Source organism: Tachypleus tridentatus, chromosome 4 (assembly GCF_004210375.1).
Source record: "Tachypleus tridentatus isolate NWPU-2018 chromosome 4, ASM421037v1, whole genome shotgun sequence".
In the NCBI taxonomy this organism is placed as follows: Eukaryota; Metazoa; Arthropoda; class Merostomata; order Xiphosura; family Limulidae; genus Tachypleus; species Tachypleus tridentatus.
In genome coordinates this window covers 106,335,788-106,359,664 of record NC_134828.1, presented here as the reverse complement: position 1 = coordinate 106,359,664, position 23,877 = coordinate 106,335,788, and the positions used below count along the sequence as shown (strand labels likewise).

At 33.2% G+C, this 23,877-nt stretch overlaps 1 protein-coding gene across 1 annotated transcript in view; it reads left to right on the top strand.

Moving 5' to 3' along the window:
• LOC143249841 (cartilage oligomeric matrix protein-like) overlaps nucleotides 1-23,877 on the top strand; it is a 55,619-nt gene that overhangs the window by 12,453 nt on the left and 19,289 nt on the right. Inside the window, exons 9-19 of the mRNA XM_076500385.1 lie at nucleotides 41-181; nucleotides 2,939-3,016; nucleotides 7,127-7,279; nucleotides 7,875-7,979; nucleotides 9,161-9,268; nucleotides 9,749-9,917; nucleotides 12,335-12,453; nucleotides 14,877-14,929; nucleotides 15,183-15,268; nucleotides 16,570-16,665; nucleotides 19,388-19,566. Of these exons, the coding sequence (XP_076356500.1) occupies nucleotides 41-181; nucleotides 2,939-3,016; nucleotides 7,127-7,279; nucleotides 7,875-7,979; nucleotides 9,161-9,268; nucleotides 9,749-9,917; nucleotides 12,335-12,453; nucleotides 14,877-14,929; nucleotides 15,183-15,268; nucleotides 16,570-16,665; nucleotides 19,388-19,566 (1,287 nt within the window). The remainder of the gene's footprint in view (nucleotides 1-40; nucleotides 182-2,938; nucleotides 3,017-7,126; nucleotides 7,280-7,874; nucleotides 7,980-9,160; nucleotides 9,269-9,748; nucleotides 9,918-12,334; nucleotides 12,454-14,876; nucleotides 14,930-15,182; nucleotides 15,269-16,569; nucleotides 16,666-19,387; nucleotides 19,567-23,877) is intronic.

Here is a 23,877-nt window from a genome sequence, read left to right as displayed (position 1 = left end):
GATTTTTTTCGTCCAGCCATTTTTTTTTTCTCTTCCTCAGTGTGATCTCGCAGGTCCTTGTCATCCTGCAGCATCGTGCAAAAATACATCTCCAGGCTTTACATGTGGCCCTTGTCCCCAGGGTTACACAGGTCGGCGAGTGGAAGGAGTTGGGTTAGAATACGCCCAGAACATCCGACAGGTCCGTAGATTTGCTTTACGAAAAGCAGTTAAATAAATGTGTTCACATTCCTATAAAAAGGATTACATGTTTATTATTAGTTATATGTTTTACTTTTAGGTCAGCAAATTATTTCAGATAAAAGTAAAAAATTCAGTATTGGAGAGTAAACGAAACGTAACTTCTTGAACACGAAAAGCAAAGTCTTGTTACTATTCAGTCATGCCTAAATTATAATTGTGTATTACTTATCCTACAGATGGCAGCACATACATACTATGCATTGTTTTATATTTTTCTTGAATACACATGAATTTTTGATAAATTTGTTCCTGTTGTTGTTTTGAATTAAGTACAAAGCTACACAATGGGATATTTGTGCTCTGCCCACCACGAATATCGAAACCCGGTTTTTAGGGTTGTAAGTTCGCAGAAATACCACTGCACCACTGAAGGACATTGTTTGATAACCCATTCCACGAACTTGTCTAAAGTGATTGCCATTTGGTTTCCTGCCAGCAATTTACGTGAGCGATGAGTATGTATAACCTAATAGAATGTTTCGAAAGATCTACTATGTAGCTTTATTGGTTAATTTAAAGTAACTCGTTCATGTTTTTGTTGTGAAGGCAAACGATTTTTCGTGGTTTGTTTTTGACTTATTTGATTTTTCCTATGTTGAGACTTCTCTATTATTTGAGAAAGACATACATATCTGGTCTACTGGGATGTGTGATAAACTAATTGTAAAGTGTTATCACTACTTTTTGATATTAATTCACGTGCGGTGTAAGGACTTGTTTTTTTGCTCTGACTATTTCACTCCATATATCTTCACATTGAAAAGCATACTCTGAAGTACAGCACTAAAAATTACCAAATATTTCGCCTTTCCCGATCTTTGAATAGAGGGTTCATGGTTTGTGTCTCGTTAGTGCAAAAATAAATCCCATGCATTTTAAAGCGCTATAAGAATGATAGTCAAATCCAATTATTCTGTGAGATAAAGGAAGCCCAACCACTGACAGTACTGACTGTTGTGCCCTCTAGTGACACAACGGTATGTCTGCAGCTTGACACTGCTAGATACTGGGTTTCGATTCCCGTGGGGGGCAGAGTACAAATACTCCATTATGTAGCTTTGTACTTGATTTCAATCCATCAAACGTACTATTCTTTAGCTGCCTTCGGATTAGTTAGTTCAAAATTAGGATTAGTTACACACACACACTATTATACAGCCTTAAATGAAAAAGTTTAAAGAATCAAACAACACCCTTTCAGTAAAGTTTATTATTACTATTAAGTACTGTATAAATAATATTCAGAACGGTATTCAATAAAACTTATAAACTAGTGAGCCGAATAAAAGGATTTTACCATTAGTTTCAGCCTCAAATAAATGACTATTATAATATTTTAGTTTCCAACTTTCGATATATATATACATATATTTTACAGTTTTTTGTGGATATTTCACTGTGTTATCGCATGATGTTTCGTGCTGTTGTGATGTTTTGTCAAAATAATGTCTAACTGTTTCCTTACAGTGTAAAGTATGTGGTTGATTTAAATTTTTTATAACCACTAAGAACATTCTAAATATTACCATGTCAACCGTTTGCCCTGTGAAACCTGATTACTTATTTATTAAATGTTCGAGCAGACTTGAAATATTTAAGCCATGAATTATCCACTTTAGAGTTATATTGACAGTATCGAAACCCGATTTTTAGAGACATGCGTCTGCTAACTTAACGCTAAGGCATTGGGATGGGGCAACATGTATAGAAAAACCTTTATGTGTAATTTGTTAGGGTTGATTGTGATATCAATGAATTTTTTAGTTTACATAATGTTTACGTAACTAACAAATTAATGAGCTCTCAAACAATTTGACGTAATAATAATTACTGAAGAGGTTTAAGAATTCAGTGAATCCCATCAGCAATTCTACACATAAATACGTACAGATGTAATTATTTAAAAATATGTTTAAGTACTTATCTTTAAAGCATACGAGAAGAAAGCTGTACTTCAAACCATTTTAAAAAGTGTAGAAGTTCTTTAAGCTAACATAACCGTAGTTATTTATACCTGGAATAAATTTGTTTTTTTTTTTCGTAATCTAACTACGTCAGAGCATTGCTAAATAGTGTAATAAGTAGTATGTTTTCTTGACATATTCATTTAATGAAATACATTTCTCTTAGCTTTGTTCACATTTACAAACGTAAAGTTGAAGGACGAAAATATGGAGGCTATTGTTTGTACACAATAGCTGTTGTGTTTTTGTTTTTAAATAGAAAAGCCACATTGGGCTATCTGCTGTGTCCAGCTAAGGGAATCGAACCGCTGATTTTAGTGTTGTAACTCCAACGACTTACAGCTGTCCCAGCGGGCAATGGAAATTTATGTTTATAATTTTGTAACGTTTCAGAAATAAGCATATTTAATGTAATCTTCTCTATTAGTAATATGAAAAATAGAACTAACTGATATAGCAATGGTAGCTGAATATACAGATAGCTGTGTTTGTACGTCAATGATATATCAACGGAGTTTTTGTTTTTGCTTTAGTCTTGTTTGGAAACAACGTTATATTAACAGTGATTTTGTTTTCGCTATATCTATGTATAGACGTCAATGTTACATTTATATATTGTTTTTAGTTACGCTCTAGTTGTGCTTAGAGTCGTTATTGTATCAAAAGTGTTTTTGTTTCTAGTCTAGTTGTCCTTCGAGTCAATGTTAACAGTGTTTTTGTTTATCCTTTAGTTGTGTTTAGACGTCAATGAATGTGACGACGGGAACAATGGCGGCTGTGTGGAAAATTCACAGTGCATCAACACAGAGGTAAGTAAAATAAAGTCTATCATTATAATAACTCCAGACAGGACAGACAATAATTTCAAGTGTAGAAGTTAAAGAACGGGAGTTTTTTAAACGTTAAAGGAAAAATAATCTTACAGTGAGGTAAAGTATAGTTTTATAGTTTACTGAGACCGTTTGTTGTTGCTCATCAACCAGATATATTATAGTTTGTTATTGTATTAAATAATTGGGATAGTGTCAACATTTAGTCATGGTTTATATTTTAATCTAAGCTAACTTCCATTCCATACATCATGTGTCAAGTGTAGAAGGGCACTGAGCATTCTCCGTATCTTCCCTTTTCACCTCTTTGGTGGTGGATCGATATTTTATGCTAAAGATCTATCCTACCCTCATTCGATCGAAACTGGACTATCTGGTCTGTGACTCTCCCACAACCTCGGCCTTGAAGATGTTGGATCTTGTTCAACATCTGGGGCTTTCCACACTTCTTCAGTCCACAGTTTGTACACTGTATTTCCACACTTCTCCGGTCCACAGTTTGCACACTGTATTTCCACACTTTTCCGGTCCACAGTTTGTACACTGTATTTCCACACTCCTCCAGTCCACAGTTTGTATACTGTATTTCCACACTTCTCCAGTCTACAGTTTGTACACTGTATTTCCACACTTCTCCAGTCCACAGTTTGTACACTGTATTTCCACACTTCTCCAGTCCACAGTTTGTACACTGTATTTCCACACTTCTCCAGTCCACGGTTTGTACACTGTATTTCCACACTTCTCCAGTCCACAGTTTGTACACTGTATTTCCACACTTCTCCGGTCCACAGTTTGTACACTGTATTTCCACACTTCTCCAGTCCACAGTTTGTATACTGTATTTCCACACTTCTCCAGTCTACAGTTTGTACACTGTATTTCCACACTTCTTCAGTCCACAGTTTGTACACTGTATTTCCACACTTCTCCAGTCCACAGTTTGTACAATGTATTTCCACACTTCTCTGGTCCACAGTTTGTACACTGTATTTCCACACTTCTCCAGTCCACAGTTTGTATACTGTATTTCCACACTTCTCCAGTCCACAGTTTGTACACTGTATTTTCACTCTTATTTACTGTATACTTCAACCTTCGATCCTTACCACACCATCACACTTGGGGTTGTCTATTCCTTCCTCAGTGAGTGATGCTTTTTCGGAATAGATGGTCTACCACTGTTGGTTTTGGTCTTCGTGTTCAGGCGCAGCTGGCTGAATTGGGTTTGACCTTGCTCTTTGGCCGTCTTGATTCGGTAAGGGCAGGAAAGAGGAAATTGTCCTGGCTTGGCCATGCATTGGTCAGAGTTTTTAACTCATAGTTTTCTTTTATTTGGAAATGATGCATCAATGTGTTGTCTAGTGACACTCAAGTCACAATACCCCACTTTTTTTCTGTCGCGCCGTCATTACGACCGTGAACGATGACACCATCACACGTGCTTCGTGGTGGGTGCTATAGATTGAGGTATATTTCACTTTTCTTCCGACGGACGTACAACCTATGCTTTGAACTAAATATTTCAAATTTGGACTCATCCGTCCATGATACTTTTTCAATCACCAGCAGTACAGTTTCTGTACTTTTTAGCAAATTTAAATCTCTCGACAACAGTTGAAGATAAAAGTAAAGGTTTAACTGATACATGACCAAATATTTCATTCTTAATGAACTTTCTTGATACTGTAGATCTGGTCACTTTTCTGTCACTTAATACATGGCTGTTTATCTTATGCTTGAGATCAGTTGAATACTTCCTTCTGTTCTGCATAAACAAAGATGTTTGACATCAGTATAACTGAGTTTAGGTGTTCTGTCTTTTCCTTTACTATTTTCAAATTCGGTCTCACGATCTAGGGTGTACATAACAGTGTTTGTGGAGAATTTCAAGTTTTGTAGTAATTTTTCGGAAAGTCCATCCAGTATCATATAAAGTTTTGTGTGACCTCTCTACTCTATTGAAAATTCTCTTCGCGTTTTGGGCCATGGTATAACAACTATAGTAAACATACTGTGTTTTGGGCCATGATATAACAACTATAGTAAACATACAGTGTTTTGGGCCATGATATAACAACTATAGTAAACATACTGTGTTTTGGGCCATGATATAACAACTATAGTAAACATACAGTGTTTTGGGCCATGATATAACAACTATAGTAAACATACAGTGTTTTGGGCCATGATATAACAACTATAGTAAACATACAGTGTTTTGGGCCATAATATAACAACTATAGTAAACATACAGTGTTAAACACTGTTTTATTTAGGTTTATCTGTGGAATGTTTTTAAATTTATTTTTATTGTATGTAGAGTACTATATGCTATCTCCTTGCTAGCTTCTTTCAATATAGTTAAGGCACTGCGTGGGTAGCCATGACAGTTATTCCAGACCTTAAATATGATCGTTATGTTCTTTCAACTAGAACCCTTGTAACATGCCCTTGGTACAAATATATAAGAATTCTAAAAATTGATAAGTATTCTCACCCTGACGTAATAAGTTGTCAACATGGATCAGTGAAGCATTACCACAGTGTTGATGTTTGTAATATGTAATGTCCAATGGGAAGGCCCTGGTGGGAGATCAGCTCCAGAGCCCATGCTCTAAATGGGGGCCCATTGATAATTTTATTCTATGTAAAATTACATGGGATGTAGAACCGACAAAAATTATTTGCCCTTGGGCCCTTACAACCTGGTAGTGTCATGGAAAAGTAGACCATTAAAATAGAAAGAATGATAAAATATTCACTTGTCCTAATACTTTTGCACACTACTGTATATAGCGGTTAAAATTCCATTTATATGTTGGGACTTAAGCTGCTGTGTCCTGATTACGCGTATCTGGAAGAAGAGAGATAAGATATAGTTATGGAGCAGTCAAATGACACGAACACTCATAATATGATTAATTTTGAACTTCAACCTATGAACCGAAAATCAAACCGTCTGTAGGTGTCGTAGTGCTTTGATAAGTTCTCAAGCATTTTTTAATTTTTTAAAAAATAATACATGCATTTGTTTAGATTATTTTTTGCTGTTTGCAAAATATATTTACGTGTGGACAAATAAAACATTCTTTACATTTTGCTCCAAACATGTTCGCCCTCATAGCCGTGGGGTTGGGGTTGTTACTGTGGCGGTTAATCCCACGGCTGTAAGGACGAGCATGTTTGGCGCGAAGGGGATGCGTACCCGCGACGCTTAGATTACAAATCGCACGCCTTCACACGCTTGGCCATGTCGGGTCACATTGTACCACAGAATGTTCGTTACGTCTAGTTTTGTTACACTAAAAATATATATTCGACATTTAGTTTTACTTGAGAATAATATGTTATCATGCTTTCTTAACCCTTCAGATGTGTATCATAACTATTTATTCAAGACAATATTAAGATAGAAAACCTTATCTATAATTTCTTTTTTCATAAGATTTCAATATCAAATAACTTATTATCGTGTTGTTTTTTTCAAATGAGGGAACAGTTTACGTGAAATAATAAAATATTTTCCAAATAGCAGTCCAATACGAGTTGTTAAACGTAGGCCACAGTAAGACAAGAAAAATTGTTTAATTATTTAGAAATTCCAAAGATCAGAGAAAATTAGTGTTTGGGTCAAACAAGACCTTGACTTCCACCTTTGAAATTACGAATATTCCAAAAACATTTTAGTCTTCGAATATAATACTCGATTTTTTTCCGTACACTTGTTTGCCTTCAGAAGAATATCGAACTAACTTAACAGTCGTTTCACTTGAGCTTTAAATTTAACACTATAATTTGGTAGATTGTACTTTTTAAGTTGTAATGGAAAGGTATGACCTCCAGTTTAAGGTTCATATATCATCTGTTGGTGACATGTATGATCTTCAGGCTAATGTTTTAAACTTGAAATGAGCGAAGCTATAATTTGGTAGATTGTACTTATTAAGTTGTACTGGAAAGGTTATGATATTGAAGCTAACTTGTTTATCTTGTAGCAGATGGGCTACAACAAAAGGATGTATTTTCGTATATTGTATGTACTTGTTTTATTACCCGATGAAAAATCAATATTTCTGTTTCATTAAGGGTTCGTTTACATGCGGAGAATGTATCGAGGGATTTATTGGGAATCAAACCATTGGGTGCAGCCCCAACCCAGGGACTTGTCCTGACGGTACTGTCTGTGATGGAAATGCAGACTGTGAACTACTGAGGGGTCAAACTACTTATCAATGTAAGGTAAGTCAATATTCAAAACGTGTCAGAAAGCATAAACAACTTTATTTAGTTTTATCTGTGTCTTATTGATAAAAACTTGTACTTAAAATATTATGAAGCATTGTTTATAATTTATTTGTTTATGTTTATTCGTATTTAAATGAATTTTTCTTTGTGTTTCTTAAATGTTTCCCGAGTTCATGTGTGTAGAAAACTACTTGGATTCACCAAAACAAAAACAATTCTCTGGTGTATTTTTGCATGATGGATTTTTAACTTTTTTATGAAACGTTCATTCTCACAGATTTAAACGTGTTAAAATAGTTATTTGAGCATTTAAGACGCCCACCTAAGGTTTAGCTGAGAGATCATTCTTCAAAAGAAACTTTAAAGTTATATTATGTTTTGATAAAATTAATGTATTATTTATGTATCTTTGAAAACTAACACCAACAGATTTTTATATTTAGTTGTCTTTCTCAGTTAGTAAGATAATCAAGTTTGTAATATATCAGATCTTTGAATGGCTACGTACACAAAACGTAGTACTTATAATAACTTACTCTCAAACGGTAAATGGTACATAGATGGCACTACATGAGTTTTTATTACTTAGTGTCGTGTCGGCTGGGCAGGAAATGGGAAGGTTTGCGGTCCGGATAAAGACCTGGACGGCTGGCCAGACTATGACCTGAGGTGCAACAATCCAAGATGTCTAGCCGTAAGTACCAACGTAAAACATTTTTTATGAAATCTGTTTTCAGGGAATTTATTTCTCTTTTGAATATCTATTGCAAAACGAAAACGGTAGAGAAACACAAAGTTATTTTGTGTGTTACTATTTCTGATGTATACTCATAATCTTCTATGTTTGTAACTCCTGCTGTTCATATACCACTGTGTTTTACAATTTCCAATGGTTACACGTAATGGTTGTTTGTTGTAATTCTCCGATATCTCAAACTAGCTATATCCTTTTCTCTCATGCAACATAAAAACCGTTTTTGTTACTTCAAAAATATATACATAACTATATTATGTTTATTAAAATTACTTGAAGCCCAAACTAACATCGATTTACCACTTATCGCTGAATTATACCAGTTTCAGTGGATTCCACCTCTCATTATTGGCCTCATACAAAATAACAAGTCCAGGCTTTTTATAATGGTGTAATATGTATTATATGTATAGTGTTTTAAGTTGTGTTTTAGTCACTACGGTGAACGTACGGTTGTAGATAATTGGAAGAAAACTAACCTAGAAACCCACACATAACTCTGTGTTTGACACCACCTGATGCCCACACATAACTCTGTGTTTTATAACCTGTAATGCCTACCAACAAACAGCCTTATGTGTTGAAATCCTGATGGCTATATACAACTAAGAGTCTTGAAGTCTCTGATGTCCACGTACAAACCTAGTTTTATTTAACCACATTATCAACAGGCAAATTATGTTTTTAGTCCTTGGTATTCACACCCAACTCTGCGCTTTGCAACCCAAAGGTTTTACAACCTCTGATGTATATTCAGAACTGTATGTTTTGTAACTGTTCTATAACCTCACTGTTGAAATATAAATCTATGTTTTGTAACCTCCGATGTTTGTGAAAATATTTTATTCAATAACAAAGAAACTTGAAAAATATATAAAGCTGGCATTGCACTTGAAAAACAAATAAACAAGAAATTAACAAAGAAACGTAGAAAACCAACGTTGTCAAATAATGTAATTTTTCTTTGTAATTTAATGTTTGCCGAGACGTTATTTGATTGTTGTATGTAGAATAGTTATCTGACAATCACTAACGTTTGTCCATGAGTGTCTTTAATGATACAGAAGTGTTTGACACATATAACACACAAGACTCTCGATTAACAGATTTGTTTTGTTTAGGACAACTGCCCAAATACACCCAATAGTGGACAAGAAGATGCTGATGGTGACAAAATCGGAGACGCTTGTGATGAAGACGCTGATGGTGATGGTATCATCAATGATCCAGTATGTCGCTTTAATTTTACATTTCTTTCATTAACACACTTTTGTTATGATGCAAACGTACTTAGAACATTAAAGAAAGAACGGCACCTGTAAAGTGGTTACATTGTCCGCTGCTGCTTTCTGGTCTTCCTGCTTTATTTCTAATATATTCGATTTATTTTAATTTTCAAATCTTTGATTAATATATTTAATATAATGTTTTAAGATAATTTTCAAAAGTTTTAATTCAGTGCTATACAGTAATTTTGAAGTTTTCCCTATGTTGAATAGATAATTCAAAATCTAATGTATAGAACAGAGTAAACTACATTATTTTATCATGTCTATATTAATAACACGTGGAATATTTATGTTCTAAAGCTGATAGAAGAGAAAACAGAAACAGAATATGTAACAAAGAAAGGTAAATGTACATAATATACAAAATCTGTACATTAATTAGAGTGATGTATATTTAAGACGTTTCTCTTTGTAACACAGGACAACTGTCCTCTAGTTCCTAACCCTAACCAAGAAGATACTGATCCAGACGGTCCAGACAAACTCGGAGACGCTTGTGACAACTGTCCTCAAATCCCGAATCCTGAACAGACGGATTCCGACAACGACGGATATGGGGACCTATGTGACCCTGATGCTGACAATGACGGTGAGTTTTGTTTAGTTTATCATATCTTATTTCTCTACAATTAAACGTTATATAAACATGACTCTCATTCCTCTAGTAGAATTATAAATACACTGAATTGACTTTACTACAAGCTAATAAAACTTAAAGCTGTACAGTCAACTTTTAGTAACTAAGATTTTAGTGTTAAATAATGCATGGTTTTAAGATCTCTTATTTCCTAAACAGATAAATGTTGAAAATACACAGGCCTACGAATTTGAACTTCATAAATTTTGTGTTGGTTTTAATTACGGTTTCTCCATTATTCAACTTCGGAGGTAGAGGAAATAATATTATTTTTTTTCTATCACGTAAGGATTTTTTACAAATCGGGAGGGAAACTCTTACTTAGATCAAATGATGTTTTTGTTTACCACAATAAACATTCTTTTTATTATTAAGTTTGTTAACAAAAATAGGAACAAACTGAAGAAAATAGAAGAACATTGATGTTAAACGAACGTTTATCTTCATTCATTCTGATTCATTTTGTGCAATCTTCGCCTTTTATTCTTAAAACTACGTGTTGTGGTCTTTCTTTTATCTGTTGTGTCGTTTTAATGACCAGCAGCGGTCAGCCATCATGCTGACGTTTCACCTTTCTTGTTACCTTATCTCCATTTCCCTGATGTATTGATAAATGTAACGGCACCGAAATGTTTAGGGAAATAGTCGATATGTAATAAATGAACTTTTAAGCCCATATTGCAGCCCGATTATATGAAATTACTGAGCATGTTATTGACAATACTTTCGTAATTTGGGTTCTTGATTTTTTGCTAAAAAACAATTCAACAATATCTTTAAGACAGTCCACAATTATTTTTCAAATTTCCTCATTGTCCTTTGGAACTGTTCATCCGAAGTCAGTTTCCTAATCCGAGGCTCAACAAAATTCTCTTCCTTAATTTTCGCTTCTGAAAAATCATGAAATTGCCCACGTAGATGCATGAAACAGTCGCCATCTTTGGTTAAGGCTTTTACAAAGTGCTTTAAAAAACCCAGGTTTATGCGAAATGGAGGTAAGAGTAACAGAATAAAACATGAAAACTTGTGTAACTGAATATTTGACCCAACAACATGTAAAGGAAGTTTAAGTCTTCACAAAGTAGTCAACCTTTGTACTTAATATTATTAAGAAGTTCGAGGTTTCCTTCAAGTAAACCGAATAAGCAATAGGAACAGGTGCAAATATGTTAAAATTGTGAAGAACACTTTTTAGAGGAACCAATAAATAGCAGCTCCTATCGTTGGTATTAATTCAACGATATTGTTGTAATAACTCACTGAACCTTCTTGCGAAAAGTATGGTATAAATTATTTCTCACAATTTTTGGACCAGTACAATGATGTCCCTGGAGAAAGTAAACTCTTAGTCCGAAATCTGAACCCCAAAATCTCTGAAAGAATCCTTTGAAAGCCCCAAATCTCTTACAAAATTATTAAGTTCAACTCATGTGAGAAGTTTTGGTTCACTAGGTGTTTCAGTTTGAAAACAATCTCTGCCATCGTTTGTGCTGGTATCAGATTCAGAATCAGATGAAACTAGTTTAAGAGCCATCACTACAATAGGTACAGGCACATCAGGTCCATGAGCAATAGGTTTTATGCTGTTTTGAAAGTTCGAATAAGAAATTAATTTTTTATTTCGAGTGTTATAGTCTTGTACATTGCATGAGCAAAAGTAGCAGTCATCTTCGTCGTTTTTAAGTTCACGCCAAGTTTGGAATTCGAAAACGCAAGTACTTTTTAAACTGTAGTCCAATCTCTGAATTCTTCGACAAAAACGGTGCAGAGTTTATGTGGAGCCCATGATTTGTTTATGTCTCGAATTTTTATTCCAAAATACGCTTATGACGTTTTGTTTTGATGAATTCTGTTTTGTATTGCCTCAGTTTCCTGAAATAAAATTTCTCTAAATAAAACAGAACTTGTTTGGGTCATTAAAACAGCTACTTTTTGGCCATAACTACAAGTAAATAATATTGAAAAGAAAAAGTGCAATATCAAAGTGCACGCACGAACAAATACTATCCAAAAATTACACGTCATGCGTTCTGTTAACCGTTTTCTATAAGGTTATAGAACGATTGATAAGTTTCTCACATCGCGATTGGGCAAGAGAAATCTAGAGCCAATCGTTGTCAAAATTTTAAACATTACAAAATGTGACCCGACTGAAAGTGATTCAGTTATGTAAAGGTACAAATGATGTCGTGCGAAAAATCTATACCTGAGAGAGAAAAATAGATGTTATTTTCAGGAATTACTATCGAACATAAAGTTCAAAACAATAAAATCATCTCAGGTCTGTGTTATCATTATTTAATAATTCTTGATTTCTGAGTGTCCTTAACTGAATACTGGATTCTAGAATATGTTGTTCGGCCTTACAGGCATCCAGAACGTGCTAGATAATTGTCCCACTACACCAAACTCCGACCAACGAGACTCAGATGGTGATAAGCTGGGTGATGTATGTGACAACTGTCCATACGTTCATAATCCTTCTCAGGTATGTCTTCACTGTCGTGTCACCAAACAAGTATTTAATAGTGTAATAAAACTGATACAGAAATACTAAGTGTAACTTTTATGGTGCGAAGTGTCTTCATCTGTTACAAACAGATTTAACATGTTAGTTTTTTGTATAAAGGATAATTATAAATCACTTTGTCATAACGAATAATAAAATATTTCATTAAAAGTGATGTATCGCACATTTGTTAAATGAATCATATGACAAGTAAGCTGTGTAGAGGGTGTGTGTATACTCCACGTGATAGAGAAAAATCATACGTATAGAAAATATGACACATACAAACAATAGACAACAAACTAAATTCAAACATAAGAAAAGTTTGTTTAGTTGAAAAAAATAAAAAATCAAGTTTGTGTCACACCCATGAGTAATAATCATTATGACACATTGATAATGTTAATTAGCCTGATAGTAGACATGACACATTGATAATGTTAATGAGCATGATGGTAGACATGACACATTGATAATGTTAATTAGCCTGATAGTAGACATGACACATTGATAATGTTAATGAGCATGATAGTAGACATGACACATTGATAATGTTAATGAGCACGACAGTAGACATGACACATTGATAATGTTAATTAGCCTGATAGTAGACATGACACATTGATAATGTTAATGAGCACGACAGTAGACATGACACATTGATAATGTTAATTAGCCTGATAGTAGACATGACACATTGATAATGTTAATGAGCACGATAGTAGACATGAGTCATTGATAATGCTAATGAGCACGAAAGTAGGCATGACACATTGATAATGTTAATTAGCCTGATAGTAGACATGACACATTGATAATGTTAATTAGCCTGATAGTAAATGTGACACATTGATAATGTTAATTAGCCTGATAGTAGACATGACACATTGATAATGTTAATGAGCACGATGGTAAATATGACACATTGATAATGTTAATTAGCGTGATAGTAGACATGAGTCATTGATAATGCTAATGAGCACGATAGTAGACATGAGTCATTGATAATGCTAATGAGCACGAAAGTAGGCATGACACATTGATAATGTTAATTAGCCTGATAGTAGACATGACACATTGATAATGTCAGTGAGCATGATAGTAGACATGACACATTGATAATGTTAATGAGCACGAAAGTAGGCATGACACATTGATAATGTTAATTAGCCTGATAGTAGACATGACACATTGATAATGTCACTGAGCATGATAGTAGACATGACACATTGATAATTTTAATGAGCACGATAGTAGATATAACACATTGATAATGTTAATGAGCATGATAGTAGATATAACACATTGATAATGTTAATTAGCATGATAGTAGATATGACACATTGATAATGTTAATTAGCGTGATAGTAGACATGACACATTGATAATGTTAATGAGGATGATAGAACATATGACACATTGATAATGTTAATGAGCACGATGGTAGACATGACAAGTTGATAATGTTAATGAGCACGATGGTAGATATGACACATTGATAATGTTAATTAGCCTGATAGTAGATATGACACATTGGTGATGTCAATAAGCACGATAGTAGACATGACACATTGATAATGTTAATGAGGATGATAGAACATATGACACATTGATAATGTTAATGAGCACGATGGTAGACATGACACATTGATACTGTTAATTAGCCTGATAGTAAACATGACACATTGATAATGTTAGTCAGCTTTAGTTAGGGTAAATACTCGATTTTTACCAGAAGCTTACATGGTTTAATTATTGATGTGAAAAAATTATAAAATCAAGCTTTGATTAGAATAAATGTATTCGTGACCATCAGATAAATACTACAGTAAGACACATTAAACCAGTATTGCCTCTGCCAAAATATGTGTACTTTTTCATTAATTATCCAACTACGTTAGGTTAGTCAAGATGATGGAATGTTTTAAAACTTTTCTATTGCTTGTTTAAAATAATGTCTTTTATTGGTTCAGTTGTAAAAGAACTTAGAGGATAAAAACAGGTGTTACATTTTCTGTACTGGACTCATGTTAGCTTTTTGTGTAACTTCGTGTTGAAACGAACACATAAAATAAATATATTATGTATATATAAATAAATTGTAGCACATCCTAAGGATGACGGTTTCCTATTCAAATTCTTTCGTAAAAATATTATCAAATCTACATCCACTATTTCAATAACGCAAATAAATGTATCTAATACTTAGGGCAAATCCAACTTTTCCACATAATGGGTAGACCTTGGTCAATAAGTAATCCCTGACCAGTAGAATATTTTTTATTTTACCTAACCGTGGTATTTTTATATGTACATTAGTATAACCAGAGTTATTTCTATTTTTATACTATTTTTAATGTATATTTGTAATTTAATAAAATATTTTGTTATTTTATAATCAGATTGATGCCGATAAAGATTTGGTAGGTGACCATTGTGACAATAACGTTGACCGGTAAGTTGTCAATAGAAGTCACTTTTACATGTAGTTTAATGGATTTAAAAATTACATATTCTAAACTTACTTTATCTTAGAATTAATTATTTTATGTACTTCGTAGTTAATAAAATGTTTGTAACTTTGTGAAATCATTAACTTATCAAACGTGAAAAGATTTATTACTGGAATAGAGACGTATTAGTGATGTTCCTAGCAGTAACACGATATTATATGTAGAATCCCTTAACAATTATACAGTTGTTTTCAGGGATCTGGATGGGATACAAGACAACAAGGACAACTGTCCAGATTATCCTAATAGTGATCAACTTGATACAGACGAAGATGGAAAAGGTAAGAACAAGAAAAGTGATCCGAAAGTTATTTAAACATAACAACAAAGACTAAAGTTATTCAGATGAATACGACATAACAAAAGAGACTAAAGTTATTTAGGTGAATACGACATAACAACAAAGAATAATGTTATTCAGGTGAATACGACATTACAAGAAAGACTAAAGTTATTTAGGTGAATACGACACAACAAGAAAGACTAAAGTTATTTAGGTGAATACGACATAACAAGAAAGACTAAAGTTATTTAGGTGAATACGACATAACAAGAAAGACTAAAGTTATTTAGGTGAATACGACATAACAACAAAGACTAAAGTTATTTAGGTGAATACGACATAACAACAAAGACTAAAGTTATTTAGGTGAATACGACATAACAAGAAAGACTAAAGTTATTTAGGTGAATACGACATAACAAACAAAGACTAAAGTTATTTAGGTGAATACGACATAACAACAAAGACTAAAGTTATTTAGGTGAATACGACATAACAACTAAAGACTAAAGTTATTTAGGTGAATACGACATAACAACAAAGACTAAAGTTATTTAGGTGAATACGACATAACAACAAAGACTAAAGTTATTTAGGTGAATACGACATAACAACAAAGACTAAAGTTATTTAGGTGAATACGACATAACAACAAAGACTAAAGTTATTTAGGTGAATACGACATAACAACAAAGACTAAAGTTATTTAGGTGAATACGACATAAAAACAAAGACTAATGTTATTCAGGTGAAAACAACATAACAACAAATACTAAAGTTATTTAGGTGAATACGACATAACAAGAAAGACTAAAGTTATTCAGGTGAATACGACATAACAAGAAAGACTAAAGTTATTCAGGTGAATACGACATAAAAACAAAGACTAATGTTATTCAGGTGAAAACAACATAACAACAAATACTAAAGTTATTTAGGTGAATACGACATAACAAGAAAGACTAAAGTTATTCAGGTGAATACGACATAACGAGAAAGACTAAAGTTATTCAGGTGAATACGACATAACAACAAAGACTAAAGTTATTTAGGTGAATACGACATAACAACAAAGACTAAAGTGTTTTAATGATATATAGTTTAGAAGATAGGTTTCCTATATTAGACTTCTGACATTAAATTAAGTTGTTTTATTGGATTTGGTTTTACTACCGTTTTCATACCGTCTATATTTTTTACCTTTGGAAAATTATGATATTCTATATGTTCTAAAGTAAATGTGTGGTGTTTTTTAACATTTAGATAGAAGTTACTAGTGTTTATCCTTTATTTATACAGGTGACGCATGTGATTTTGACAAAGACAATGATGGAATTTCGGACAGTGAAGACAATTGTGCTTTAGTGTACAATCCGGACCAACGTGATACTAACGGTAAGCTAGTATTTACCTCCAACTGTCCCTGGTCTAGTCAGTGTAACATTAGGCTTAATGTAATGTTATGATGTATATAGTCTAATTTATACAAACAATGTGACACTAATTTAATAACATAGATTGTATTAAAGTACCAGCTGGAGCTATTGGTTTGTCAATAATGTAACGTCTATAGAAAACGTAACTCCAGAACATGTATCTGTTACAACCAGTGATTAAATAAAAATATGTAAACTGGCTAAGTGCTTACAATTAACTTCTGATTAATAAATCCTACTCACACAGATCACAGTTAAATATTAAAGTAGTAATGAATAGAGTTAATCTGATATACTAGGTCGGGCAACTTAAGCATGTTAAGTATCGAGATTTAAACAGTATAGTAGGGTAGTTCATTACTTATATTCTGGTTGAGTAACTCAGACAAGTACTAATGAATGTATAAAGACAACAGTGACAGGGTAATGAGTAACTTAAATTTAGATCTCGTAACTCAAACAATGAACCATCTTGACTGAAATTCTACACAAAAGTGCATCATAAACGTCATGTGAAAGTTTAACAAGAATAAATCAATTACCAGTTCGAAACGCCCCCTATGCTGTGATACAGTATTACCTTGAGAGTGTTGTTTTACCTGTAGAATTCCATAACTTCCGACAGTTCAGCATTGTATAGGACGACAAAACCAGGATGACCTAATATTACTGTCTCTATTAATTTAACATGTTTAATCACATACTACGTGCAAAAAATTTGTGGTCTAAGACTTATGTTGCCAATTTCCAGAGGAGTTCATTAAAATTAAAACTGTGACGGACAATAGTTTTTATAAAGTGCAATGAACTTTGACATTTATTGTTATTCACTGAGACCTTAACCACTACATACGGACAACTCTATATACATATACCCAAATTATGAATTGTAAGTTACAATAAATGGTGCAAAGAGTTTCTGAAAATCTACAGTAACAATTAATAGTAAAATAACCGTAATTGTGGGTAATGGGTAATTTAAAGAAATCTCTTGTTAGTATTCTACTTTACGTCATCAGTTGGGTATGCTCGTCGTTAATGATGGTTTTGGCTCTTCTGGTTGGTATAGATTCATAACAATTTTTCCTGTGGTGAAATAACAAGTTGTATATTTTCGAATAAATATTACCCATGTAATTATTTTTTTCTTAGTACTACCATTAATATAGCAATCACTAAAGTAACCGATTTTCATAAATATCGTGTTTTACCACAAGGATATCAGTTTGAAATCGAGTGAACTCAGCTTTAACATTTGGCCCATGCTAATATTATCGAAACGTAATGAAATAGCCTGACAATTATCTTACCAAGTGAACTAAAAATTGTCTGTTCTTTTGGCGAAGTATTAAAATTCTTCGAAATGGATCAGTTGGATATAGGACTCTGGCCTGACCAAGGCAGGTCCTGGACGTGACTATTTTATCTTGACTGAAACTTCACGTAATAGTGCACCATGGGATTTACATGTAAGTTCAGAAAGGCCGAAACAACTACTAGTTTGAGGCTTTATTTTGTTTGTTTGTATGTTAGTTTGAAATTAAGCACAAAGCTAAACAATGGGCGACCTGTGATTTGTTCACCCCTGGTATCAAAACCCGGTTTCTAGCGTTATAAGTCCGCGGACATGCCTCTGTGCCATTGAGAGGCTCTAGACACGTTATCCTTATATCAATGATAAAAGGCCCTATCATGGTCAGGAGTCTGTTGACGTCACAGCGCGATTATGTGAGTGCTATTTATAGCGAGCGCACGTGGATCCAGAATGTACGGGCAAACAAACCCGCTGTTTGGCTGAGAATGGCACATGCAAGTCGTTTTTGATTAAAAAATTGTTGAAAGAAGATGTTCGAATCCGCATCGCACCAAACATGCTCGCCCTTTTCGCCGTGGGGGCGTTATAAGGTGAATGTCAATCCAACTCTTCTTTGGTAAAAGAGTAGCCCAAGAGTTGGCGGTGGGTGGTGATAACTAGCTGCTTTCCCTCTAGTCTTAAACTGTTAAATCAGGGACGGCTAGCTCAGACAGCCCTCGCGTAGCTTTGTGCGAAATTCAAAACAAACAAACACCCAGCTTTTCCTTAAAGCTTCTGGTTAAATACCTAAAGTCCTATTTGGTCGAAAGAAGAAAAATTAAAACGTTTGTATGGCCTTACTACCACAATGTATAAGTATGTTACAGGAAATTTGATGTTTTGTGTGTGTAAGGATGTGGCACTATTTATGAATTAGTTATCGTTAACTGACATCAAAGATAAATGCTCGATAACACCAGTAATTGCGCTGTGAACTCCCAATAACATACCCCTTGTTCTAAACTATGACCCCAGAAAGTTTGGTTGAGATTGGCCCAGCGACCTAGAAAGAGTTATATAATGGACAAAGAGACAGCCATACAGATTTTTGTGCTTAATATATATGTAGGTTGATGAGACATTAGCTTAAACCTTCACATATCGTATCTTACGCATCTGCAACATACGAATTCAACTGTGCGCACTATGTGTTGATATTACGTGTGTGAAAAGTGTTTGTGCTGACTGTGGCACAAAATGTTTCACGGTATTTTCTATCTAGTTGCTTTATACCTTAGAAAGCATTTTAAAACTTAAATTACAGTATGGATTTGTGAGAGTGATGAAAAAATTCAGTATTCCGTGTGGATTTACTTATTGTCTTCAGGGACTGGAGTGGGTGACGCTTGTCGTGGAGATTATGATGGAGATAACGTACCGGATCATCTGGATGTGTGTCCAGACAATCGAAAGGTGTATGCTACCGACTTCAGAGCCTACCAAACAGTTGTCTTAGATCCGGAGGGAGATTCTCAGATCGATCCCCATTGGGTGATCTACAACCAGGTAAGTAAATTTAATGTTCTGATTACATAAAATTCGGTTAGAAAAAGAAAAGGAAAGAGTTAGAGATATATAGAATATGTTAAAATGTATTATACCATTACAGATATATAGAATATGTTAAAATGTATTATACCACTACAGATATATAGAATATGTTAAAATGTATTATATCATTACAGATATATAGAATATGTTAAAATGTATTATACCACTACAGATATATAGAATATGTTAAAATGTATTATACCACTACAGATATATAGAATATGTTAAAATGTATTATACCACTACAGATATATAGAATATGTTAAAATGTATTATACCACTACAGATATATAGAATATGCTAAAATGTATTATACAATTACAGATATATAGAATATGTTAAAATGTATTATACCATTACAGATATATAGAATATGTTAAAATGTATTATATCATTACAGACATATAGAATATGTTAAAATGTATTGTACCATTACATATATGTAGAATATGTTAAAATGTATTGTACCATTACAGATATGTAGAATATGTTAAAATGTATTATACCATTACAGATATATAGAATATGTTAAAATGTATTATACCATTACAGATATATAGAATATGTTAAAATGTATTATACCATTATAGATATATAGAATATGTTAAAATGTATTATACCATTAGAGATATATAGAACACCTGTGATCTATTACAATTTTGTGTTTTAAGACTTTAAATTATAAAGCTGTATTTAGCATTACATTAGTAGAGACCAGTAAAACATTTTTGGTCAAATTAGTGTATTTATTGCAACAACACTTATTTAAAATACAGGACTTCTAGAATAATAGAAAATAATATCAGACGCCGAATTCTGTTATGCCTAAAATTAGTTAAGCCTTTAATATCTACGGTATATATTTGACACAGAAATAAATTAGCACTGTATCTTATATAAGTTTTTTACTCGAATTTATATGGTGCTTAACTTTACAATTCTTAATATTATCAATGAATAAACTTATAATGTTGTTCTAAGATCTTAAGTTAAATCTTTTCAAAATTTTAATTAGCTTTTACTATGTTGTTGTAGAAAATATGTGCTGAAGCATATTTATATCCGCTATTTGTTTACTTTTATATATTAAGGTTTACACTCATATTTAGACTAAACTGAGTGTTATTATAATAAACACGTGTTAGAGTAATAAGAAAGAAATTGAAGGAGTTAACTTCAGTGTGATTAAAGCAACTAAGCTGAAATCTTGGAAAGTGGAACTATGGGAAATTTTATTTTTTATTTATCAACTAATCAAAAATAAAATAGTGAATCTTACGAAAAGAAAATGATCTAACTTGAAGGCTATATTCTTAAAGATTCCGTAACAATGATTTAGAAAGGCAGCGGATATCTGTCTGAAACATCTGTCACTCGAGTTTGCCAACAGACTTAAAAGTTTCAACAAGGTTTGTTTATAGTGCTCTGTTCCTCAAGTTGTGAGGTTTTGTGTTTACACAATCAATTAAGAAATTATTATTGGTAGTTTAGAAAAAGAACACGGTATTTTTCTATACTTGATAGATCAAACGTTGTCATACTGGATTTCTTACAATATAAAGACATCAATGACTTTAGAAGTTGAACTGTTTAATTATTTCGCCTTAAAAGGGTTCACTAGTGGTAACAGTAAGTACTTACTAATGTGTTAAGATCAGATATAGTTTTTGAACTTTATTTGCAACGATTCACAAAGTATTAGAAATTTTACAAGTAGGTTCTGTAATAGAAGGGAAAACCTTTTTAGGGGTGTAAAAATTCACCCAAGATTATTCACTTGATTCACCAAAGAAATGTTCGTAAAGAAAGCCATAGTATCGAAGTTTAAGATACACCTGGGAAGGAGAATAGGTTTTAGGAGTGGAAAAAGAGAAGGATAAAGATTGGTCTTCGATAGAGTTCAGTTGAGTCTGTTGGTATGGACCATTTTCAAGGCTTGGGGAGTGTCTAGTTGAAGTTTCCTTTAGGTGTTCCTGGATATCATTTCTGGTTGCTGTAAATCTTTTTGGGTGTGATTGGTTATTTGCCTGTAATTTGGTACTCTGATGGAGACTTTCTTCGCAGACGATGGATAGTAAGTATCCTCTTTCTAATAGTTACTTTAGGATCTAAACATTCCTATGTAATATCAATTCGGTCTAATTATTTTCACGCTATTGTAATTGTCGCTGTACCTAAAATATAATTATTTCTATTCTTATAGAGAACACAGAGATAAGTGGATTCTTTCTACTATATTGTTTACTAGATAAAAAGAAGACGTTAGTTCATTTACAAGTGTCTTAAACTAGTGTTGTCCTAGAGTAAAGAATCTGTGCTTTATATACAGGAGTTTAACTGATCTTTACAATTCTCTGATGTTTATTTATTTTAGTAGTTTTCATTACTTTGATAACTTTGTTTGTATTCTCTGTAGTTTAAGGTTGTTTCTGTTTGATGTGTTTGGAAGTGTTATATAGCTGTATTTAGTAGTGGAGCACAAGGTTTAAGGTTGTTTCTTTTTGATGTGTTTGGAAGTGTTATATAGCTGTATTTAGTGGTGGAGCACAAGGTTTAAGGTTGTTTCTGTTTGATGTGTTTGGAAGTGTTATATAGCTGTATTTAGTAGTGGAGCACAAGGTTTAAGGTTGTTTCTGTTTGATGTGTTTGGAAGTGTTATATAGCTGTATTTAGTAGTGGAGCACAAGGTTTAAGGTTGTTTCTGTTTGATGTGTTTGGAAGTGCTATATAGCTGTATTTAGTCAGGAGCACAAGGTTTAAGGTTGTTTCTGTTTGATGTGTTTGGAAGTGCCATATATAGCTGTATTTAGCAGTGGACACACAAGGTTTAAGGTTGTTTCTGTTTGACGTGTTTAAAGCGTGTTATATAGCTGTATTTAGTAGTGGAGCACAAGGGCCTAAGGTTGTTTCTGTTTGATGTGTTTGGAAGTGTTATATAGCTGTATTTAGTAGTGACACCACAAGGTTTAAGGTTGTTCTGTTTGATGTGTTTGGAAGTGTTATATAGCTGTATTTAGTCAGGACACAAGGTTTAAGGTTGTTTCTGTTTGATGTGTTTGGAAGTGTTATATAGCTGTATTTAATAGTGGATCACAAGGTTTAAGGTTGTTTCTGTTTGATGTGTTTGGAAGTGTTATATAGCTGTATTTAGCAGTGGAGCACACAAGGTTTAAGGTTGTTTCTGTTTGATGTGTTTGGAAGTGTTATATAGCTGTATTTAATAGTGGATCACAAGGTTTAAGGTTGTTCTGTTTGATGTGTTTGGAAGTGTTATATAGCTGTATTTAGTAGTGGAGCACAAGGTTTAAGGTTGTTTCTGTTTTATGTGTTTGGAAGTGTTATATAGCTGTATTTAGTAGTGGAGCACAAGGTTTAAGGTTGTTTCTGATTGATGTGTTTGGAAGTGTTATATAGCTGTATTTAGTAGTGGAGCACAAGGTTTAAGGTTGTTTCTGTTTGATATGTTTGGAAGTGTTATATAGCTGTATTTAATAGTGGAGCACAAGGTTTAAGGTTGTTTCTGTTTGATGTGTTTGGAAGTGTTATATAGCTGTATTTAGTAGTGGAGCACAAGGTTTAAGGTTGTTTCTGATTGATGTGTTTGGAAGTGTTATATAGCTGTATTTAGTAGTGGAGCACAAGGTTTAAGGTTGTTTCTGTTTGATGTGTTTAGAAGTGTTATATAGCTGTATTTAGTAGTGGAGCACAAGGTTTAAGGTTGTTTCTGTTTGATGTGTTTGGAAGTGTTATATAGCTGTATTTAGTAGTGGAGCACAAGGTTTAAGGTTGTTTCTGTTTGATGTGTTTGGAAGTGTTATATAGCTGTATTTAGTAGTGGAGCACAAGGGTTTGCATACTGATCATTTTAACTTGAAACATACTACAGGGCTTTCGGGATATTGAATCGAAATGTGGCTTTGTCTGTGATTTTAATAATACGTCTGTTCCTTGTTGCTTTATCGTGGTAAGTTATTTTGAGTAATTTTATAGTTTCTGTGGCTTTTATTTCGTTATTATATGGTTTAATTTGTAAATGTTTTATTTCTTTCATTCTTTAATTTAGTTTTCCATGTAAAACTGTGAAGTGGATTTTCTATGGTTACATATGACTTTCCATTTGAAACACCAGGTTTTAATTGGTTTAGGTGATACTGAAGGTACTTGGCTGCTTGTAACAGGTTTTGAGAAACAACACACTACAACGTTATCTGTAAACTGGAAGGTTTGTTTGTGAGAGTGTATTTCGTTGGTTAAGATTATTGACAT